The 20,048-nt window shown below is 41.7% G+C and overlaps 1 protein-coding gene across 3 annotated transcripts in view; it reads left to right on the top strand.

Moving 5' to 3' along the window:
• Window positions 1-20,048, top strand: part of NFKB2 (nuclear factor kappa B subunit 2) — a 41,043-nt gene that overhangs the window by 8,233 nt on the left and 12,762 nt on the right. For 2 of the 3 annotated variants that reach the window (XM_087702533.1, XM_087702532.1), the window contains exons 6-13: window positions 1,112-1,263; window positions 2,325-2,431; window positions 5,685-5,846; window positions 6,939-7,043; window positions 9,259-9,344; window positions 13,406-13,544; window positions 13,637-13,756; window positions 19,313-19,498. In XM_087702533.1, coding sequence (XP_087558659.1) covers window positions 1,112-1,263; window positions 2,325-2,431; window positions 5,685-5,846; window positions 6,939-7,043; window positions 9,259-9,344; window positions 13,406-13,544; window positions 13,637-13,756; window positions 19,313-19,498 — 1,057 coding nt within the window. The remainder of the gene's footprint in view (window positions 1-1,111; window positions 1,264-2,324; window positions 2,432-5,684; window positions 5,847-6,938; window positions 7,044-9,258; window positions 9,345-13,405; window positions 13,545-13,636; window positions 13,757-19,312; window positions 19,499-20,048) is intronic. The other variant, XM_087702534.1, reaches the window with a different exon arrangement.

Raw genomic sequence — 20,048 nt, 5'->3', positions numbered from 1 at the left:
ATGAAACTTGATAGGTTTGTCTCATGAGCAACTCAGTATAACTACACATGGCAATATTTCTTTTTAAAGTTCCATGTACGTTTGAAAGATGTTTTCATAGAAAGATTTGGGGGGGGGGGTGTTTCCAGAGGTTCTTTTTATTTTTTAATATAACTTTACACATATTATAGAAACAAAGTGTTGACTCGATCTTCCCTTTTACATCCTCTCTTTTACATAATCCATTTTACATCACAGCTTAGTTTTCACTTTCAGCCAAATTATTTTCCATTTCTTTTTTATATTCATTTTTTCTTAATACGTCAACAATACCTTCAGCTGCCCCTTCAAAAATTGCATCAAGTTATCATTTCATATTTCTCTATTGGTCTATTTTACTGTGAACAATATATATCCTCTAGTAATGTTTTGACATAAAGAGCATTTCTTTCAATTTTTTCTACAATTAACAATATACTATACATTCTTTATTTCTTAATTAGTTGCATAACAATATCATTCATACTACTCAGGGTGAAATTCAGCAGGTTCTGACAGGTTCTGGAGAACCGGTAGCAGAAATTTTAAGTAGTTCAGAGAACTGGCAAATACCACCTGTGGCTGGCCCCAGAGTGAGGAAGGAATGGAGATTTTGCAGTATCCTTCCCCTGGAGTGGGGTAGCAATGGAGATTTTGCAATATCCTTCGCCCAGGAGTGAGGTGGGAATGGAGATTTTGCAGTATCCTTCCCCCTGGAGTGGGGTGGGAATGGATATTTGTTATCCTTCCTCTGGAGTGGGGTAGCAATGGAGATTTTGCAATATCCTTCGCCCAGGAGTGAGGTGGGAATGGAGATTTTGCAGTATCCTTCCCTTGCCACGCCCACCAAGCCACACCAGGCCACCAAGCCACGCCCACAGAACCGGTAGTAAAAAAATTGCATTTCACCACTGATATTACTATTCCTTTTAGCCTACTAATACTACTCTTTTCCCCTTCTTCTTCTTTTATCCATTTTCTCTTGGGCTCTGAAGAATTACACTTTTGATCATTTTTCTTCTTCTCCCCCTGTTAGAAAGATGGTTTTTATGGAAGGACTTCCTTGATGTCATTTTGTATCATTTTATTTCAGATCTCTAATTATACTGGACTGGCTAGGATAGAGGTGGACTTGGTGACGCATACAGATCCTCCACAAGTGCATGCTCATAGCCTTGTGGGAAAACAGTGTAATGAAGCCGGCAACTGCATTATGATGGTGGGCCCAAAGGACATGACTGCCCAGTATGTATGACTTACTGATCAAGGAATGATGGTGGGGTTCAAAAGGCAAGATCTATTTCACGATAGCATTTCCCCCCGCTCCCCCATGTGCTAGATTGGGTGGGTTGCAGTATCTTATTTAATGAAAGTGGCAGCCAAGGAAAATTCAGCACAAATATATACCCAGTGTTTCGCTCCGTAAGATGCACCTAGGTTTAGAGTGTCAGGGTTCCAATGGAAACCCTAATTAATCCATGAGCCTTTAGCCAAGTTTCAAAGGAAATCCAGTGATTTAACAGGAGCAATATGTCAATAGTTCCTGAGTGGAGTTAGCTCTGCCCCAAGTGATTTACGGCCCAACCATGACCCTGTTTTCCCCCTCCTCCCAGGGGTGTCATAAATCACATTCTCCGTTTCTGCGGGCTGTAGATACCCTGCCTCTCCAGCTGGCTCTGGTAACCAGGGATACAATCTGGAGAAAGGTGTGTATGGAATGTGCTTCTGGTCATGGCAGCTCCCCCCTCCTCCCTGTGGCAACTTGAGAGCAGGCTAGGAGTGCTTTGCGAGTTGACATAGAGGAGGAAAACAAGGGCGGGGAGGGGGGGGAATCATGTAGAGCCTGAAAGGACCACAGATAGAGGTCCTCTCATGTGCCAGCTCTGCCTATTGACTCCTGCACTGCGGATAAGGGACAGGCTATGACAAAGACAGAAGAGTCAGGGTTCAGCACTATAAAAGGACCCCGCGGCCCGGTCTGTGATGCAATATTCGTTCCATAAGATGCACAGACATTTCCACCCCCTTAAATGTGGTATCACCTGCATGGGTTTTAAAAAGATGGGCATGGAGCATTGGGCTTTACTCCCCCCCCCCCATTGGTTCTTTTTGGTTGCTGCTATATGATGTACATATTTCCATCAGTAATGATAGAAAAAAACGCTACATTTTAAATGTTTGGTGATTTGCCTTCTTGTTTTTAACATGCCCATCTCAGTACCGGTGTCTAGAATTTGAGCAGATTTGCTGCCCACGTAGACATTGTGATTGTCACTGCAAATAGTGGATAATTTGTCTTTTATCAGATTTAATAACCTAGGTGTGCTCCATGTGACTAAGAAAAACATGATGGAGGTCATCAGAGACAAACTTCAGACGCAGAAGATGCGAAACCGAATACAGCCTCTAACAGGTAACTTTGAAACAGAAAATAAAAGCTTGGGGAAGATGGCTTCTAGATATGATCACAGTCTTCTTTCTCTTCATAGCTTAGATAGAATGGATTATTGTATTGTAGGCAATAATGGTTAAACTGAGACGATGCATTTATTTATTTTTCACTTGTTAGCCGTCCTCTGTTGGATCTTGCATAGAGTAAGGACGTTGATCATAAAACATTTTTCCTGTCAGGTATTCTACACAGGTTTGTTTCCCCCCCTCTCCCTCCCTCCCTTCCTCTCCTCCTCCCTCTCTCCCCTTCTTCCCCCTTCTCCCTCTGCCCCATTTTTCCTCTCTCTCTCACACACACACATACACACACAGAGAAGCACAACACATTTTTGTGTGTATGTGTGTGTTTGTGAGAGAGAAGCACAACACATTGGTCTGTGAGAGAGAAGCACAACGTGTGTGTGTGTGAGAGAGAGAGAAGCACAACACATCTGTGTGTGTGAGAGAGAGAAGCACAACACATTTATGTGTAAGAAAAAGCACAACCCATGTGTGTGTGAGAGAGAGAAGCACAACCCATGTGTGTGTGAGAGAGAGAAGCACAACACATTTGTCTGTGAGAGAGAAGCACAACACATTTGTATGTCAGAGAGAAGCACAACGTGTGTGTGTGTGTGAAAGAGAAGCACAGCACATTTGTATGTGTGTGAGAGGAAGAGAAGCACAACACATCTGTGTGTGTGTGTGAGAGAGAGAAGCACAACACATTTATGTGTAAGAAAAAGAAGCACAACCCATGTGTGTGTATGAGAGAGAAGCACAACACATTGTGTGTATGTGAGAGAGAGAGAAAGAGGGAGAGAGGGAGAGGGGGAGAGAGATCTATAGGGTGATCTGATCATTATGATTTTTACCAAGAAAAATGCCTGGGCTTGTTCAAAGTAAAACTCGTTGTTCCTTGGGTAGAAATGAGATATATCAACTGCTTTACCAATATGAGTAATACATACATTTGAGAGAAGGTTAATTAACTCAAGTTGCTACTTCCAAATTGTTCTGAACTGCTTTCATGTGGGTTTGAAGCTTCAGGTAATTGGTAGACCCAATGCAAAAAAAAAGGAAAAATGGAAATGGAAAATTTAGCTATAAGGAAAAATAATGAAAAGCACAGAACAGAACTGAAAATAAAAAGAAAAGAAGCATATTAAAGCTCAACCTCAGCAAATACTTCTAGTGCCCAAGCTATTATAAAGGAGTGGTATTGTTGAGGTTGTATAAAGTGCATTTTTCTTTTATTTCATAGGCTTTTCCCCTAAGCAGAAATAGTAAATAAAACTATATTTCAGAGCAAAGCATTTTTTCGGGTCTTACTTCCTCTTTAGTTGAATTTTACAGCAAGCCTGTTTTGCATAAAGGTTTTAAAAGTTATGTAAGATCAAAAACTTATGGTAATTATTATTATATGGTTTTATATATATAAAAATATGTGTATGTATGTGCATGTGTGTGTGTGTGTATATATATATATGTGTGTGTGTGTGTGTGTGTGTATACACATACACATACATACATACACACACACATATACACATTTTACCATATATTATGTATATAATATACCACATATACAACACACACACACAGACACACTAAAAATCTTCAAATTGATTCACAGTATGGAACTGGTAAAAACTTAATAGTTTCAAGTCCTAACCAAGGACCTAAGAGCTGTTAAGGTAGTCGTTGTCGTCTTTGTCTCCTCCTCTTCCTCCTCTTCCTCCTTCTCCTCCTCCTCCTCCGTTTTCTTCTCCTCCTCCTCCTCCGTTTTCTTCTTTGCTCTACCAGCATAAGAATAGCATAAAGTGGCACTAAAAAGAAATGATGCCTGTTTTGATTTCTTCCAAGCCTTTCCTTTGCAGCCAGCATTAATCAGTGCAATTTCTTAGCACTGCCAGCTCTAGCTTCACATTAGTCTTATGTGGGCGGTGCTAAGAAGAAATTGTAGTGATTTATGCTGGCTGGAGCGGAAAGGCTTTGAGGGAATCAAAATGAGCACAGTTTCTTAGCTCCCCCAGCGCTAGTTTTATGCTAGTCTTACGCTGGTGGAACAAAGTAGAAATCCCACCTCTTTTGCTTCCATGGCAATCCTATCCTCCCCAGCTAGGGTAAATCACTGCCAATTAACACTGGGTGTGGAGGAAAGGCTTGCAAAGAAACCAAAATAGGTGCAATTTCTTAGCGCCACCAGTGTAAAGCTAGCACAGGTGGCGCTAAGAAGAAATCATAGTGGTTTATGCTGACTGGAGAGGAAAGAATTGCAATGGAAGCAAAAGTGACCGAATTACTACTACTTGGTGGTGTCATGTGGCCCAGCAAAGGTGTGGCCTTCTCTCTAGCCCCAGTTCTTGAACTTGTCAAAAGGTAAATTAGTAAAAGGTGAAAGATTTATACGATTTGAAGAGAAACCAGAGTGGAGCTGTGCTCACTGGCCTGTGCCTCTCTTGTTCACCGTTTCTACAGAAAGACACACACACACACACACACACCGATGACCGTGATATCGACGATCCCACACGTCGTACCGCTGTGCCACTGGTCATGTCTCCACTTAAGCCCAATCAAGCTTTTGAAGCGCATGCGCTAAAATAAGCCCCCCCCCAAAAAATAAGCCCTCCAAAATATTGCAACACAGCAGAAGCCATGAGGTGACCACGCTCGCCTCCTGCTGCACCTCAAAAATAATAAGATCTCTCTGAAAATAAGGACAAGCGCTTATTTCTGGGGTCAAAATAAAATAGGACCCTGTCTTATTTTTGGGAAAACACGGTACATGGAATCCAGTAAGTTGGCAAAGCAGGCCCAATGGCTCTGAAGGTCTGGCTCAGCATGATGGAAGGGTGTGCTAGAGCATCCCTGTGGTCGGTCATAAGGGCGAATGACGGGGGGGGGCATTGCAAAATGTGTAACTTTGGAACAGATCTGTCTCTAGCTTTTGGGGTGTGCATTGTAACTTCGAACGTTCGTTAAGTGGCGTGTCGTATCTCAAGGATTGCCGGTATTCAGATAAATACTTTATATGTGATTTTAGTATCTAGAGCAGTGTTTCTCAATCTTGGCAACTTGAAGATGTCTGGACTTCAATTCCCAGAATTCTGGGAGTTGAAGTCCAGACATCTTCAAGTTGCCAAGGTTGAGAAACACTGATCTAGAGGAAATTTTGCTTTGATGTGGATGCCGGTTTGTTCGTAGTATTTATAACTTAGCATCTGTTTTAGCAGAATCTGAGCAAGAATCGATTGAACAAGAGGCAAAAGAGCTGAAGAAGACAATGGATCTCAGCATTGTTCGTTTACGCTTCAACGCCTATCTTCGTGATAGTAGTGGAAACTTCACTTTAGCATTAAATCCAGTTATTTCCGACCCCATTCATGATAGCAGTAAGTTTAACTTTTGATCCATAGGCACGCTTGACATGGTTTAAGGGCATCTACTATAACAGTGTTGGCGAACCTTTTTGGCACCGAGTGATGATCTTCCGGTTTCCGGCGCACCACCAGGTCTTCTGGTTTCTAGCATGCATGTGCGCGAAGATCACTTGGCCAATGCAGATGCGCATGCCAGAAATCGGAAGATCATCTTCCTGACACGCGTATGCTCACCAGGTGGCTGCTCTTCCGGTTTCTGGCGCTCCCACACATCTGAAGACCAGCAGGCCAGCGCACCAGAATCCGAAAGCGCAACCGGTGACTGCTTGTGTGCCCAGAGAGATGGCTCTGTGTGCCATTTCCGGCAGGCATGCCATAGCCCCACTTGATCATCGGAGCGAACCAGTTTGCTCCCAGTTAATCGTCGGAGGTACCAGTTTGCTCGAACCTGTCCGAACTGGTAGAACTGGTCCTCTACCCAGATCTTCATATCAGAGTTCTGACAGAAGAGTTTCATATTTTTTCATAGTTTATTTTTAATTTTTTGGGAATCAGTAGAATTTTCTTGCCTCCTTCTGAATGCCTCCAGAACCTACCACAAATTGAAATATCAACCTTTCCACTAATGTTCTATTGTCAGGTTTCCGAAAGGTGCCCTAATTAACTTACGAGCCTTGAGCCAAGCTTCAAAAGCAATCCAGTCATTTATTAGGAACAACATCTCTGGCAATACCTCCATGGAGTCAGATATAACCTGTTAAATTATGGCTGAACTTTACCCCGTTTCTCGCCTCCCCTCAGTCTGTGTCATAAATCACGTTTGCGAGGAGGTGCTGCAGTAGGTTGTAAAATTGCACACCTCACAAGCCTGCTGTAATCTGAGATCCAACTCTAGCGGAAGCTATGCATGGAATTCTTTCCCCCCTTTCCTCCAATGTCAACTTGATAACAGACGTGGAAATGCTTTACAAGTATGATATCTATATTCTTCACTGTTTATTAAAATCAGCCAAAATTATAAGCCTTATGGTGACATTTTCATAGTTGTACAATTGTCCCAGAAACAATTTTATACATCACTGATTTTTTTATTTTATTTTACAGAGTCTCCTGGAGCTTCCAACCTAAAAATATCTCGGATGGATAAGACCGCAGGCTCAGTGCGCGGTGGAGATGAAGTATATTTGCTGTGTGATAAAGTCCAGAAAGGTAAGTACCATATTTAATCCTGCTTATTTTTGGAATTGTTCTTTCACTTCTAAAATGGATACTTTTTTTTTCTTTTTAGAAACATGTGTTTGATTTCCTTTGTCCTTGAGAATGAAATCGCCATTTCCAAAATGTATTATTAGGCTTCAGTAAATTATTTTTAGTAGAATTTGGGATTTCTCCCCCCTTCCAGATTTTAAGACTGCATGATTCTATTTTTTTTTCATAGCAGTTTGTCTTGGTCTGGAATAGTAATTAGCATGAACCAATCATCTACTTTTTATTAATAAGCATAATCCCAAATGTATCATATGAAATAAATGAGAAAACAGATTGAAGTCTACAACTATGATAGAATAAAATAAGTCTGTTAAATATATGCAGCCAATGAATTTAAACTATAATATAATAAAATATTAAGCCAGAGTAACAAGGCCAGCAAGAGGTATGGTATACAGATCCAGTTAAAAGCAGATGTATAATGCAGCTTTACCAAGGGACTCAATAAGATTTATACTCTCTGGATAATCACAAAAGCTACCCCATTTAAAACACATTGTGATAATCCAGTCTGGACATTACCAGTTCAAGTATTGCAGTGGTACCTTGGTACTCATCCTTAATTGGTTCCAGGAAGCGCAATGAGGACTAAAAATGACGAGTGCCAAAAGACCACTTCGGTAAGCCTCTGACCGAGGCTTCCCAAGACCATGAAGCAAACTCCTTGTCCCGACAAAAACACCTTTTATTAATTTACTGTGAATTCTGCTCATTCATATCCAGCAAAGTCTTTCAAGGGAGGATTTACAGTCACGGACCTTATCTGGCTTGGAGAGCTGCCAGGCCTATATCTGCAAATCTCAGAGATTAACCTCAGAGATTAACCAATTAAGCGAACTAATTGTCTCCTGCTCGCCTTTCACTCCTCTTTTATTTCCTCTGGGAGGAGCCATTCATTGTCCACCTGTGGCCTTACTCTCAAGTTGACCCCTGTTCTTTAGCTTCATCTGGCAACTCTGCACATGTGCACACTGAGAACAGGCTCCAGCTGTTCGTCTGCCTCACTGATGTCTGACTCTGAAGGCAGCTGATAACAGGCATACCTCTCTGCCTCTGACACAGAGCCATCATCAGAGCCTTCCTTAGACTCCAGGACTGGGCCAGGTTCCCCCCTGACCACCTCACTATCTGAATCTACTGCCAACTCTGCTGGCTGCTGGCAGGCACAACACACGTGACTTAACACGTGACCCTTTGTTTCAGCTGGGAAAGATTTCCTATCTGTTTCTTTTACTATCTCAGTGACCTTCCCACTATGGCCAACTTCCTGTCCGCCTTCTGTGGCTGTTTTCTTCTTCCTGTTGCATCATGTTGATTACCACAAAAACGATGGGTAAAGGCACAACATATTTTGCTACAAAAGGTGTCAAGTATGAAATTCAATGAGTTTTGACGCCGTCGAGTACCGAGGTACCACTACATTTTGACACATGGCTCCTTCAGAAGTGGGCTGCACATACGTTAAAAAGCAGTTCTCCGGAAATGTGAGTGTGTGCGTCTCAACTGGTTTGCCTTCCTCACTTTCACTTCAAACACACAGCAAATCTTTCCAGGCAGCCACGGTGAGTAGTGCAGGCGAGGCACGGCAATCAGCTGGGCTTTGTGGGTGGGGAACAAAGCCACCAGCCAGTGGTTGGAATTTCCAGTTTACTCAAACCAATCCGATTAGGCAGCAGTTCACCTCTGGACTCTTTGCTAGGAACAACATTGTTACCAAATGAGCTGGTGCAGGGACAAAACAATTTTTGTAGTGTAAGACACTTGTATCCATTTCAAAAAGAAGTTCCTCAGATTGCACATTTACTCCATCAGAGGAGGAGATACAATCACATCTAGATTGTCATCAGTGTCCTTAAATTACTATGACATGACTGCGTTGTTTTTGACTTATCAAAACGTGATAAGATTTGGCTCATTTTTTGCCATCATCTAGTCTACATTTCTCTTAACTTGCATGATATGGAGAAACACTATGAGAAGTCCATCAACTACCTGATAGCATCTCACCCAATATCGCTTAAACTTTGCATGATCGACAATATATCATAAATGTATCAATGTCGTAATCTAATAGTAAATGGGACAAAGTGGGGTGGGAATAAGTATTAATAGTCCAATGTTGCCATTTTTTTTTTTTTTTTGCCTTTTCTGTTAGATGATATTGAGGTGCGTTTTTATGAAGATGATGAGAATGGTTGGCAGGCCTTTGGAGATTTCTCCCCCACGGATGTGCATAAACAGGTATTGATTGATTCAATCATGAGAGCCGGTTTGAGTGGTAGACTAAAGACATATACTGTAGAGTGACTTTTTGTATTGCAGTCGATCAAAGACATTTTATTTTATCACATTCTAATCCTTATAAAGGTAAGACATGGTGGCTCAGTGGCTAAAGCGCTGAGCTTGTCAATCAAAAAAGTCAGCAGTTCGTAGGTTCGAATCCCTAGCACCGCGTACCGGAGTGAGCTCCCGTTACTTGTCCCAGCTTCTGCCAACCTAGCAGTTCGAAAGCATCCAAGTAGAAAAATAGAAACCACCTTTGATGGGAAGGAACAGCGTTCTGTGCACCTTCGGCATTTAGTCATGCCGGCCACATGACCACGGAGACATCTTCGGAGAGCGCTGGCTCTTTGGATTTGAAACGGAGATGAGCACCACGCCCTAGAGCAGGGAACGACTAGCACATATGTGCGAGGGAAACCTTTACCTTTAACTTAATCCTTATAAATATAAAGGCCAACATCCAATGGGGGAAGCAAAGGATTTTAGAAATGAACCACTGACTTTAAAACTCGTGTTGTCAATGGAGCTTTGGCTTTCTAGATCATAGCCTGTATTACCTACCTGAAGGCAAGGAATGGAGTGAACCTCACAAGAACTGGAAAGAATATATTCGGAAAACAACTGGCTCATCTTATCAAAAGGGCTTTAAACTAAAATTGAGATGGGGAGAGGGACCAATCTTCACGACCTTTAGAACCTAATTCTAAGCGAAAACCACTAGATAACCAATCACATAAGGAGTAAAGAGAAAAAAGTAATAATTTTTAAAAAACCATAATAAAGTAGAGAATGATGGAAAGGATGGAAACCCCAGTTACAAAGTAGGAGATGTAAGACACATACCCAGGATCCATAAAGCACTCAACGTTTAGGGAATAAACAGAGTGAACTTGAAGTATTAGGTACACCAAGGCAGATATGATATAGTTGCCATTATTGAAACTTGGTGGGATGTAACTTATGACTAGAATATACTGACAGAAGAATGCAAACTATTCAAAAGAAGCAGACCTAAGAAAAAAGAAGGTGGAGTTGCTTTAGAGATCACTACATCTCTACATAAATACACAAAACCAAGGATGAAAATCTCCTAGAATCCACATGGGTCAATATAAAAGGGGGGAAATGACATTGCTATACTACAGACACCCAACCAAGCAGAAGAATTAGATAAACTCTTTGCTAATCAATTTACAAATGTATGTAGGAAACATACCACAATAATAATGAGAAACTTTTAACTACTGTGATCAGCTGGGAGACAAACTCTGGAGCAAGTGGGAAATCGAACAGATTCCTAATCAACTTAACTGACAACTTTGTCATCCAAAAGGTAGAGGAGGGAGCTATGGGAAAAATTATACTGGACCTAATTCTTACTAATAGAGAGAGGTGATAGAGGGAGTTGAAGTTGCTGGAACCGTGGGCAAGGGTGACCATGTCAGAGTGGAATTGAATAGAATGCAAACACAAACAATAGAATATAATCCACCCAGTGTCTTAAACTTTAAAAGACTTGATTTTAAGAAACTCTTGAGAGAGCCTAAGCAAAATTTCATGGATAAAAATTTTAAAGGGGAAAACAACTCAAGAACCATGAGACACACTGTAACAACATGATCATAAAAGCCCAGTCCAACACAATACCACTGGGGGGGAAAAATAAGAAATCCAAGAAGAAACCAGTATCGTTGCAGATAGAACTCTGATAAACTGAAAGATATAAAGGATAAGTAGAAAAAATAGAAAGAGGGACACATAACTAAGGCAGAATATCAACAGATAGCCCTAATATACACAAATAACACTCTGGGGGGGAAAAGTCTGACCAACTTTTTCAATGACCTGCCAGATTTACAACAAGCTGATATCCAAAGATTGGATGATTTGACATAAATTCTAGTGGCAACTCATAAAGCAGTTTACATGTTTAATTGATCTGATTTCATCAACTATCCAAGACAACTGCCAGCACTTTGAGAAAAGACTTGTCAGCATAGCAGCCTACTCCTCTGATGTGCGGAATCCAGATCTCCATATCATCAATATAGGGTACCCTGAAGCAGATTCAAATCCCTCCACTCTGCCCCCTGTCGAAGTACAACAACATGCAGAAACGTCCTAGAATAATAACCCAACATGAAGACTACATGTTGACTGGACTTGGTTAGCCAAATATGATGGTGGTGATGCTGTCTATCGTACAATTTTTATCTTACCAAAAACTAGGCTGTGATCTACTTTGTCAAATCTTCATACCATCAATATAGAATCTCTGGGATTTGTTTGACTTGTTTTACAGTCCTCCTGGATTAATAAGATTTACCAAGCATTTGTTCAGTGACCATTTGAAATTATGAGTGCTGAAAAAATAATTTTAAAGCCCATTTATGATTATTTATGCAGTAGAACCTTTAGGGGGATAACAGAATAACAGAGTTGGAAGGGACCTTTGAGGTCTTCTAATCCAACTCCCTGCTCAGGTAGGACACTCATACGATTTCTAGACAAATGGTTGTCCAATCTCTTCTTAAAATCTTCCAGTGTCAGAGCATTCACAACTTCTGGAGGCAAGTTGTTCCATCGATTAATTGTTCTAACTGTCAGGAAATTTCTCCTTTGTTCTAGGTTGCTTCTCTCCTTGATTAGTTTTCATCCAACCTTTTCAGTGACATGATCATCATTACAATCAATATGAATTTTCTGTGCCTAACTCGTGGGTTTTTTTTAAATTCCGCCTTGCAGAGAGATTGGAGAGAAAGGGAAAATGAGAGAATAAGCTGTTTGATCTTTTACACATTGAAAGCAGTATGAGTGCACTGGTAGTCCAGGGTTGTGAACAGTGGGCACATTACGTAAACAGCTTACAGTACATTTGCAGCCCCCTAATTGTGGGGCAGAGGGATTGGAGAGGAAAGGGTCCAAAAGAGTAACCTGTTTCTATTGTACTCTTGGCTCACAGCCTGGGCTTTGGTGTGATTGTATTGCTTAAGATGCGTTTCAGACAATAAGCAGGCACTGGAACGTTCCAAAGAGTGAAGAAGTATATAGGAAGCAAACAATAGCAATAGGTGTGAAACTGAATGGTCTTGTCTCTTTCCAGCTGAAAAGCATAATTGCTGTCATGTGAATTCCTACTTTGTGACCACTTTGCTCAGTGGCAGAAATGCTGGTCCCAATTAAAGATAGTTATACCAGGAATATCTTTGTAAACTCATTTATTTTTGTCATTATTGCACATAGGAAAAAAGATGAACAATTGAGTTTATGTGTTATCAGAATAGGTGACACCGTATTTTTGGAGTATAAGACGCACCTTTTTCCCGCCTAAAAGAGGGTGAAAATTTGGGTGCATCTTATACACTGAGTGTAGCCCCGCCCACCCACCAGCCCTCACACTTTGGCCTCTGCCTCCCAGCAATTTACCTCCTTGCAGAAAATGAGGTGGCAATAGGCTATGGCAATCCCTGCAGCCTGAAACAGCTGATGATCGGGAGGTCCATGCTGAAATTGAAAGTGAAATTTGCTGTTTGCTGCAAGGAGGCAAATTGCTGGGAGGCAGAGGCAGATTTTTTTTTCTTGTCCTAATCAGGCTGTTTGCTGCAAGGAGGTAAGTCAGTAATTATAAATGCCTATAGAATGTTCAAATTATTAGACTTATTTTTTTTTTACTGCTTTATTATTGTTCTGGACAACAAAATGAGGAACCTTTTTCAAAATAAATACTTGATCTGAAGAGGCCCAGTGCTATTGTATCTCCTTTTAAATAGCAGAGAATAACTATACTTCCATAAATTTTAACAGCATCTGTACAAGTATAGTCTGAAATGTAACACTAAAAAGTGCATATTGTCTGTACTGTTTGCTGTTTGTTGCAAGGAGGCAAATTGCTGGGAGGCAGATTTTTTTCTCTTATTTTCCTCCCCAAAAGCTAGGTGTGTATTATATTTCGGAGCACCTTATACTCTGAAAAATACGGTATGTGATTGCACTAACCCCATGTCTTCTTGTCCTTGCAGTATGCCATTGTCTTCCGTACTCCGCCTTATCACAAGACAAAAATAGATCGTCCAGTCACTGTGTTCCTTCAGCTGAAGCGCAAGCGAGGGGGTGATGTGAGTGACTCCAAGCAGTTTACATACTACCCAGTGGTAGAAGGTACAGGGCACTCCATGCGATGTGCTACTTTCGGTGTTTTAACAGGGTGGCAGGGCATGTCATTGATGATTCTTCTGTATCTTTGGCTGCAGATAAGGAGGAAGTAGAAAGGAAGCGTAAGAAGTTCCTACCGCAGTTCCCCCAGCACTTCGGTGGTGGTGCGCCTATGGGTGGCGCTGGTGGCGGAGCCGGTGGATTTGGTTCTAATGGAGGTAAACGTTAACACTTCATAGGACTTGGTGGGTTTTAATTTTTTTAATTTAACTTGAAATCAAAGGCTTTTTATTGTCACTGTGCAAAACACACATGATGTTCAAACTGTTTTGCACTGGAAACACTCTTTTTAACCTTAAATCTTTACAAAAGTGTTTGTCATGGTTCCAAGTAAGACTCCCCAACAAAATAAGACTCCGAGGCTTGAGATTCCTCAAAGTTCCATTTTATTAGATATTGGCACATCTGGGAAAACTCAAATCTGAAAGCTTCCAGGTTTTCCCCACCCAATTGAAAGTTCAAGTCCCTGCCCAGCACCTGCATGTCCATCACATGGCCCAATCAGGCACCATCCAAGACTGGAGATGCCTCCCAGTCACCTCATCGCAGCTGCAGGGCCAGGAGTCCTTGACTCTCTGAGAAAGGAATGTTATTTTGACTTATATCTCCCATACTCCATATAATCCCCCCCACCCAGTTTCCCAAGCATTATATATGGCAATTCAAAAGAAGATGGCTTCCAGGCCTGACAGGGTTCTTATACTATTCTGCATTTCTGGGGGTTCTAAACTTGTGAGGTTGGAACAACCTTGAAATGTCCCGTTGAATGAACTTGACATTTTTTTTTGCACACCTCTACTTTCAATGTCAAAGTCCCCCTGTGATGATGAACCTATGGCACGTGTGCCCCAAGTGGCCTGCAAAGCTATGTCATCCGGCACGTGTGGCCTTGCCTGTTTCTCTTCTGGGTTTCTGGTGCGCTGTCTGTCGGGTGGGTGACAATGCAGAAAACCCGTGGGCACATGTGTGCCGGCCAGCTGATTGTCGGCTGCGTCAGAACCTGGGAGTTTGGCTTCCACAGCGGGATCCCTTCGCCGGTGCAGCAGTGTTGAAAACCGGCCTGCACATGTGTGCCAGCCAGCTGATCGTTGGCCACGCATGTGCGCTAGAACTTGGAAGCTTGGTTTTTCCGGAGCGCGGCCCCAATGAGTTCATGCACATGATGTTTCTGGGCGACTTTTTTGGCGTTCGGTGCCAAAAAAAAGGTTCACCATCACTGAACTATCCAGTTGCTTCTGATATGTTACAATATTGAATAATTTTCTTTAAAATACAAATACCAAGTGTCTAATTTGATTGTTGAATGGGGAAAGCGTGATTTTTGAGATAGCTTCTCAGATCATCCACTTCCTTTTGAATAGTTTGTTAATAAGAACATTGGATGTCAGATATTTTGCTGAAATCAACTTGTTAATTTGTTTAGAAACTAACTTGCATTTTTACTTCATTCTACTGCCGATAGCTCAGAGTAAATACTGTATTTTTTTTAATTTGCACTATTTTCACAATCTATTAGGACAATTATCTGATCAAGAAAATGAAATAATGGCAATTTCTTAAGAAATCCGTAATTATGTTTGATCTTTATTAACATCATGATTTGCCCTAGAAAATTTTCAGGTAATATCAGAATAATGGAAGTATAGTAGCCAGATTTTTATCTTTTACCCCTTTTTGAACATTGGGACACTATTTCCATTCCTCATGTTGTCTAGTCTTTTTCCATATCAAAGATTAGCTATCCTGTCCTACTTTACTTCCACTTCCACTTCGGTATGCATTGCATCCTCTTCTTTAAATAATTTAATAAACATATTTGTTGCTGCATCTACCAAAGGAAAAGGTTTATGAGCACATGTTGAGGATGAAATACGTAACGTTTTGCAGATCTTAGTGTTGTCTTAAGCTTGTTGTTTCCTTGCAGACATTTCATTACCCAAATTACTCCCTGTTTGATAGAGAATGTCTTGTCCTGCCGATGATGCTGGGGGGGGGGGGTCTGGTTTTCTCTTTGATAATTCCTTATTTACCATATTTTTCAGAGTATAAGATGCTCTGAAGTATAAGACTCACCTAGCTTTTGGGGAGGAAAACAAGGGGGGAAATCTGCTTCTGCCTCCCAGCAATTTGCCTCCTTGCAGCAAACAGCAAACAGTACAGACAATATACACAGTTTGTGGTGTTACATTTCAGACTATACTTGTACAGATGCTGTTAAAATTGATGTGGCTTTCTAGAAGTATACATTATTCTCTACTATTTAAAAGAAGATACAATGGCACTGGGCCTCTTCAAATCAACTATTTATTTTAAAAAGTTTTTTTTTCATTTTGTTGTCTAGGACAATGATAAAGCAGTCTTTTAAAAATAAGTAATAATTTGAACATTCTATGGGCATTTATAGTTATTGACTTGGTTTGGTTTGGTTTTATTGGACTTCTATGCCGCCCTTCTCCCAAAGGACTCAGGGCGGTGTACAACAAAAAACACATATGACAAAAGTTAAAAAAGATTAAATAAGAAATCCAATAACCTTCAACTGACAATTTAAATCAAATTTAGGATTAAATTAAAATTAACAATTTAAAATTAATTTATTTATTCTATTCAGGCCAGGCTGGCTGGCTTGCTGAAAAAGCCAACCTGTTAGGGCACACCGGAAGGACCGGAGGTCGGGGATTATGCGAAGCTCCAGGGATAGCTCATTCCAAAGGGAAGGCACTCCCACAGAGAAGGCTCTCCCCCTGGGGGTCGCCAGCCGACACAGCCTGGCCGACGGCACCCTGAGGAGTCCAATTCTGTGGGATCGCACTGGATGGTGGGAGGCTACCGGTGGCAGTAGGCGGTCTCGCAAGTACCCTGGGCCTAAGCCATGGAGCACTTTAAAGATCATAATTAACACCTTGAATCGCACCTGGAAAACAACCAGCAATCAGTGCAGGCTACCTAACAGGAGTGTAACATGGGAGCACCTAGGAACCCCCATGACAACCTATGTGGCCACATTCTCTTCACATGCTCTTCAAGGGCAGCCCCATGTAGAGAGAATTACAGTAGTCCAGGCGAGAAAGGACAAGGGCATTAGTGACTGTGCACAGGGCATCCCGATTCAAGAAGGGGCACAACTGGCGTACCAGGCGGACCTGGTAGAAGGCTCCCCTGGTCACGGCCATAAGATGTTCTTCTAAACTAAGCCGCGTATCCAGGAGGACTCCCAGATTGCGGGCCCTCTCTGAGGGAGCTAAAATTTCTCCCCCTATCCTCAAAGATGGTACATGATGCACAAATCGGGATGATGGGAGCCACAGCCACTGAGTCTTGGCGGGATTAAGCTTGAACCTGTTCATCCTCCTTGCAGCAAACAGCAAACAACCTGTTTCAGTTTAACCTGATTAGAAGAAAAAGAATTCTGCCTCCCAGCAATCTGCCTCCTTGCAGCAAACAGCAAGTTTCACTTTCAATTTCAGTTTGGGCCTCCCCATGATTTGCTGTTTCAGGCTGCAGAGATTTCCATAGCCTATTACCGCCCCATTTTGTCCATTTGCTGGAAGGAGTTAAATTGCTGGGAGGCAGAAGCCAAAGGGTGGGGGCTGGTGGGTGGGCGGGGCTATATTCGGTGTATAAGACGGACCCAAATTTTTACCCTCTTTTAGTGGGGGGAAAGGTGGATCTTATACTCCGAAAAATACAGTAGATATTGTTTTCTGCTTGTTTCTTAGTCTGATGTTGATTGATGGAGAGGATATGCTCTGGCCTTTTTGTTTCCTTCTTAGCTTTTTTATTCTCTTGAATGGTGGTTAATGTTTTTTATATCCAATAATAAAAATAAAACAAGAAAAAGAAGAAATCAAAAAAGAAAAAGAAGAAATCAAAGAAAAAACCAGTATGGTTGCAAAAAGAACTCTGATAAATTGAAAGACAAAATAACATAAGTATAAAAAAATGGGGCAAAATGGGGCATACACTGTAACAAAGACAGAGTACCAGCATATCCCTTCTACAAGTGGTTCCTGTCCCGGAATTTTTTCAAATAGCCAGGAAGCTATTTGAGCCTAACTCTATTTTAATCCAGTACTCTTCTCTCCTTGGAAGAGCAGCTTTTCTTGCTCCTCTTAGCATCACTGATACCTCTTTTAGGTAACAAGGTACCTGTTTATGTGTGTGAATCAGTGCGTCTGAGTGATTAAAAAAAACTACTTACTACTTACTTGCATGTATTTTTAGTTCTCAGCTTGGTATTAAATGACCTCAATTTATTTCTTGGATTTACTAGGACTGTCAGCCCTGGAGGCCATCTTTTCTTTTGGATCTTCAAGGCTGCCACACTGTGGCACTGCTGTGGGAAAGTTGGAAGTGAGGGGGGTTTGCATGGAGTTGGTAGAGTTATTTAGCCATAACATTCTTTTCTCTGAGAGTCAAGGATGTTCAGCCTGCAGAGGCGTGACTGGGGAACAACTCCAGTTGGGACAGGGGATTGATTGGACCATGTGGGTGCTGGGCAGGGACTTGAACTTTCTTTTAGGTGGGGAAAACCCGGGAGCTTTCAGATTTGGGTTTTCCCAGATGTGCCAATATGACATCTCTAGTAAAATGGAACTTTGAGTAATTTCTAGCCTCGGAGTTTTTTTTTCCGTTAGGGGTGTTATTTGGAACCATGACAATGGCAATCATAAGAACAAAACAGGAGGGGACAAAACTACTGCCAGGAAATCTGTAACTTCTAGAAATTCTTGAGAGGCTTTCAAGAATGTAACAAAATGTGTGGGTTCTCAGTCACGCCAACAACTCTAGTTGCACAAGAAAGTAACCAGTCCTTCTAGTTTAATTACCAATCTGAAGTAAATAGAGTACAATAGCTGAATAGTTCAGTCGCAATTACAGTTCCCTCATGAATTGTCATATATTGTGGCCACGGTGCCCTTACAAAGCATGTGATCATTTTACATCTAAACAAAGCTTGCAACAACCCCAAAATGAGTTGACTTTTTAGGTAGTACTTACAACAGGGGTGACATTTAAATTCTGGAGAACCGGTAGCAGAAATTTTGAGTAGTTCGGAGAGTGGCAAATACCACCTCTGGCTGTCCCCAGGAGTGGGGCGGGAATAGAGATTTTGCAGTATCCTTCCCCCAGGAGTGGGGCGGGAATGTGGATTTTGTAGTATCCTTCCCCTGGAGTGGGGAGGGAATGGAGATTTTACAGTCTCCTTCCCGTAGGAGTGGGGAGGGAATGGAGATTTTGTGGTATCCTTCCCGCAGGAGTGGGGAGGGAATGGGAATTTTGCAGTATTTTCCCCCCAGGAGTCGGGAGGGAATGAGGATTTTGCAGTATCCTTCCCCTAGAGTGGGGAAGGAATGGAGAATTTGCAGTATCCTTCCCCTGGAGTGGGGAAGGAATGGGGATTTTGTAGTATCCTTCCCCTGGAGTGGGGAGGGAATGGAGATTTTGCAGTATACTTCCCCAGGAGTTGGGAAGGAATGGGGATTTTGTAGTATCCTTCCCCTGGACTGGCAAGGGAATGGAGATTTTGCAGTATCCTTTCCTTGCCACACCCACCAAGCCATGTCCACAGAACCAGTAGTAAAAAAAAATTGAATTTCGCCACTGACTTACAGCAACAACCAATATAGTTATGAACAGTTAAAATGTTTCTTTTTAGACACATAGTCTAAATTGCATGTCATTTTATTTTATTTTTTGTTCTGCCATTCTAGCTGGTAGTCCCTGGTATTCTTCAGGATACAGTTCATATAACAACAGCATCTACCTATCTGGATCGCATTCTATGGGCAACTATCAGGGTGGAAGAGGTATCCAGATGCCCAGAGCTTCTAGACCGGAAGATAGCGAACATCATTCTTCAGAAGATGGCAGTGATTATATTGAACTACTGCAGCATGGTATGGCTGGGGAGATAAGCAAAAACTATTTTTTTTTCTGTGGTTGAGAAGCATCCTGAATGTAACTTTCATGGTTGAGTGCTTACTATTACTTATTTCTAAAGGTAAAGGTGTCCCCCTGCCCAATTCTGTGTGACTCTAGGGGGAAGTCTCATCTCCATTTCTTTGTTGAAAGAGCCAGCGTTGTCTTCTGAGATCATGTGACTGGTGTGACTATACGCTGATGCTCATGGAACGCCATTACCTTCTCGCCAAAGTGGTAATGATTTATCCAGTGATGGGATTCAAATAATTTAACAACTGATTCTCTGCCTTAATGACCAGCTGGGTAGGTGGGGCTCGGAGGTCATGTGATCATGTGGGTGTGGCCTACTCAACGTCACTCACATCGATGGAGGCTTTGTCTTAGCTGTTACAATGTACTAAGGGTTAACCAGAGAGGCAGTTTTTGTAAGCAGGGTAATCAAAATTAGGCTAGAAACAACACCAGAATGTTTCCTTCCTGCCTTCCTTACAGGATTAGACCTGTAAAGTGGAAAAAAACAAAAGG

Source organism: Thamnophis sirtalis, unplaced genomic scaffold, assembly GCF_051295495.1.
Source record: "Thamnophis sirtalis isolate CommonGarterSnake01/CBP01778 unplaced genomic scaffold, rThaSir2_p1.2 scaffold_15, whole genome shotgun sequence".
In the NCBI taxonomy this organism is placed as follows: domain Eukaryota; kingdom Metazoa; phylum Chordata; class Lepidosauria; order Squamata; family Natricidae; genus Thamnophis; species Thamnophis sirtalis.
Note: the sequence above shows the minus strand (reverse complement) of the source record. Positions and strands in the feature narration are given on the sequence as shown.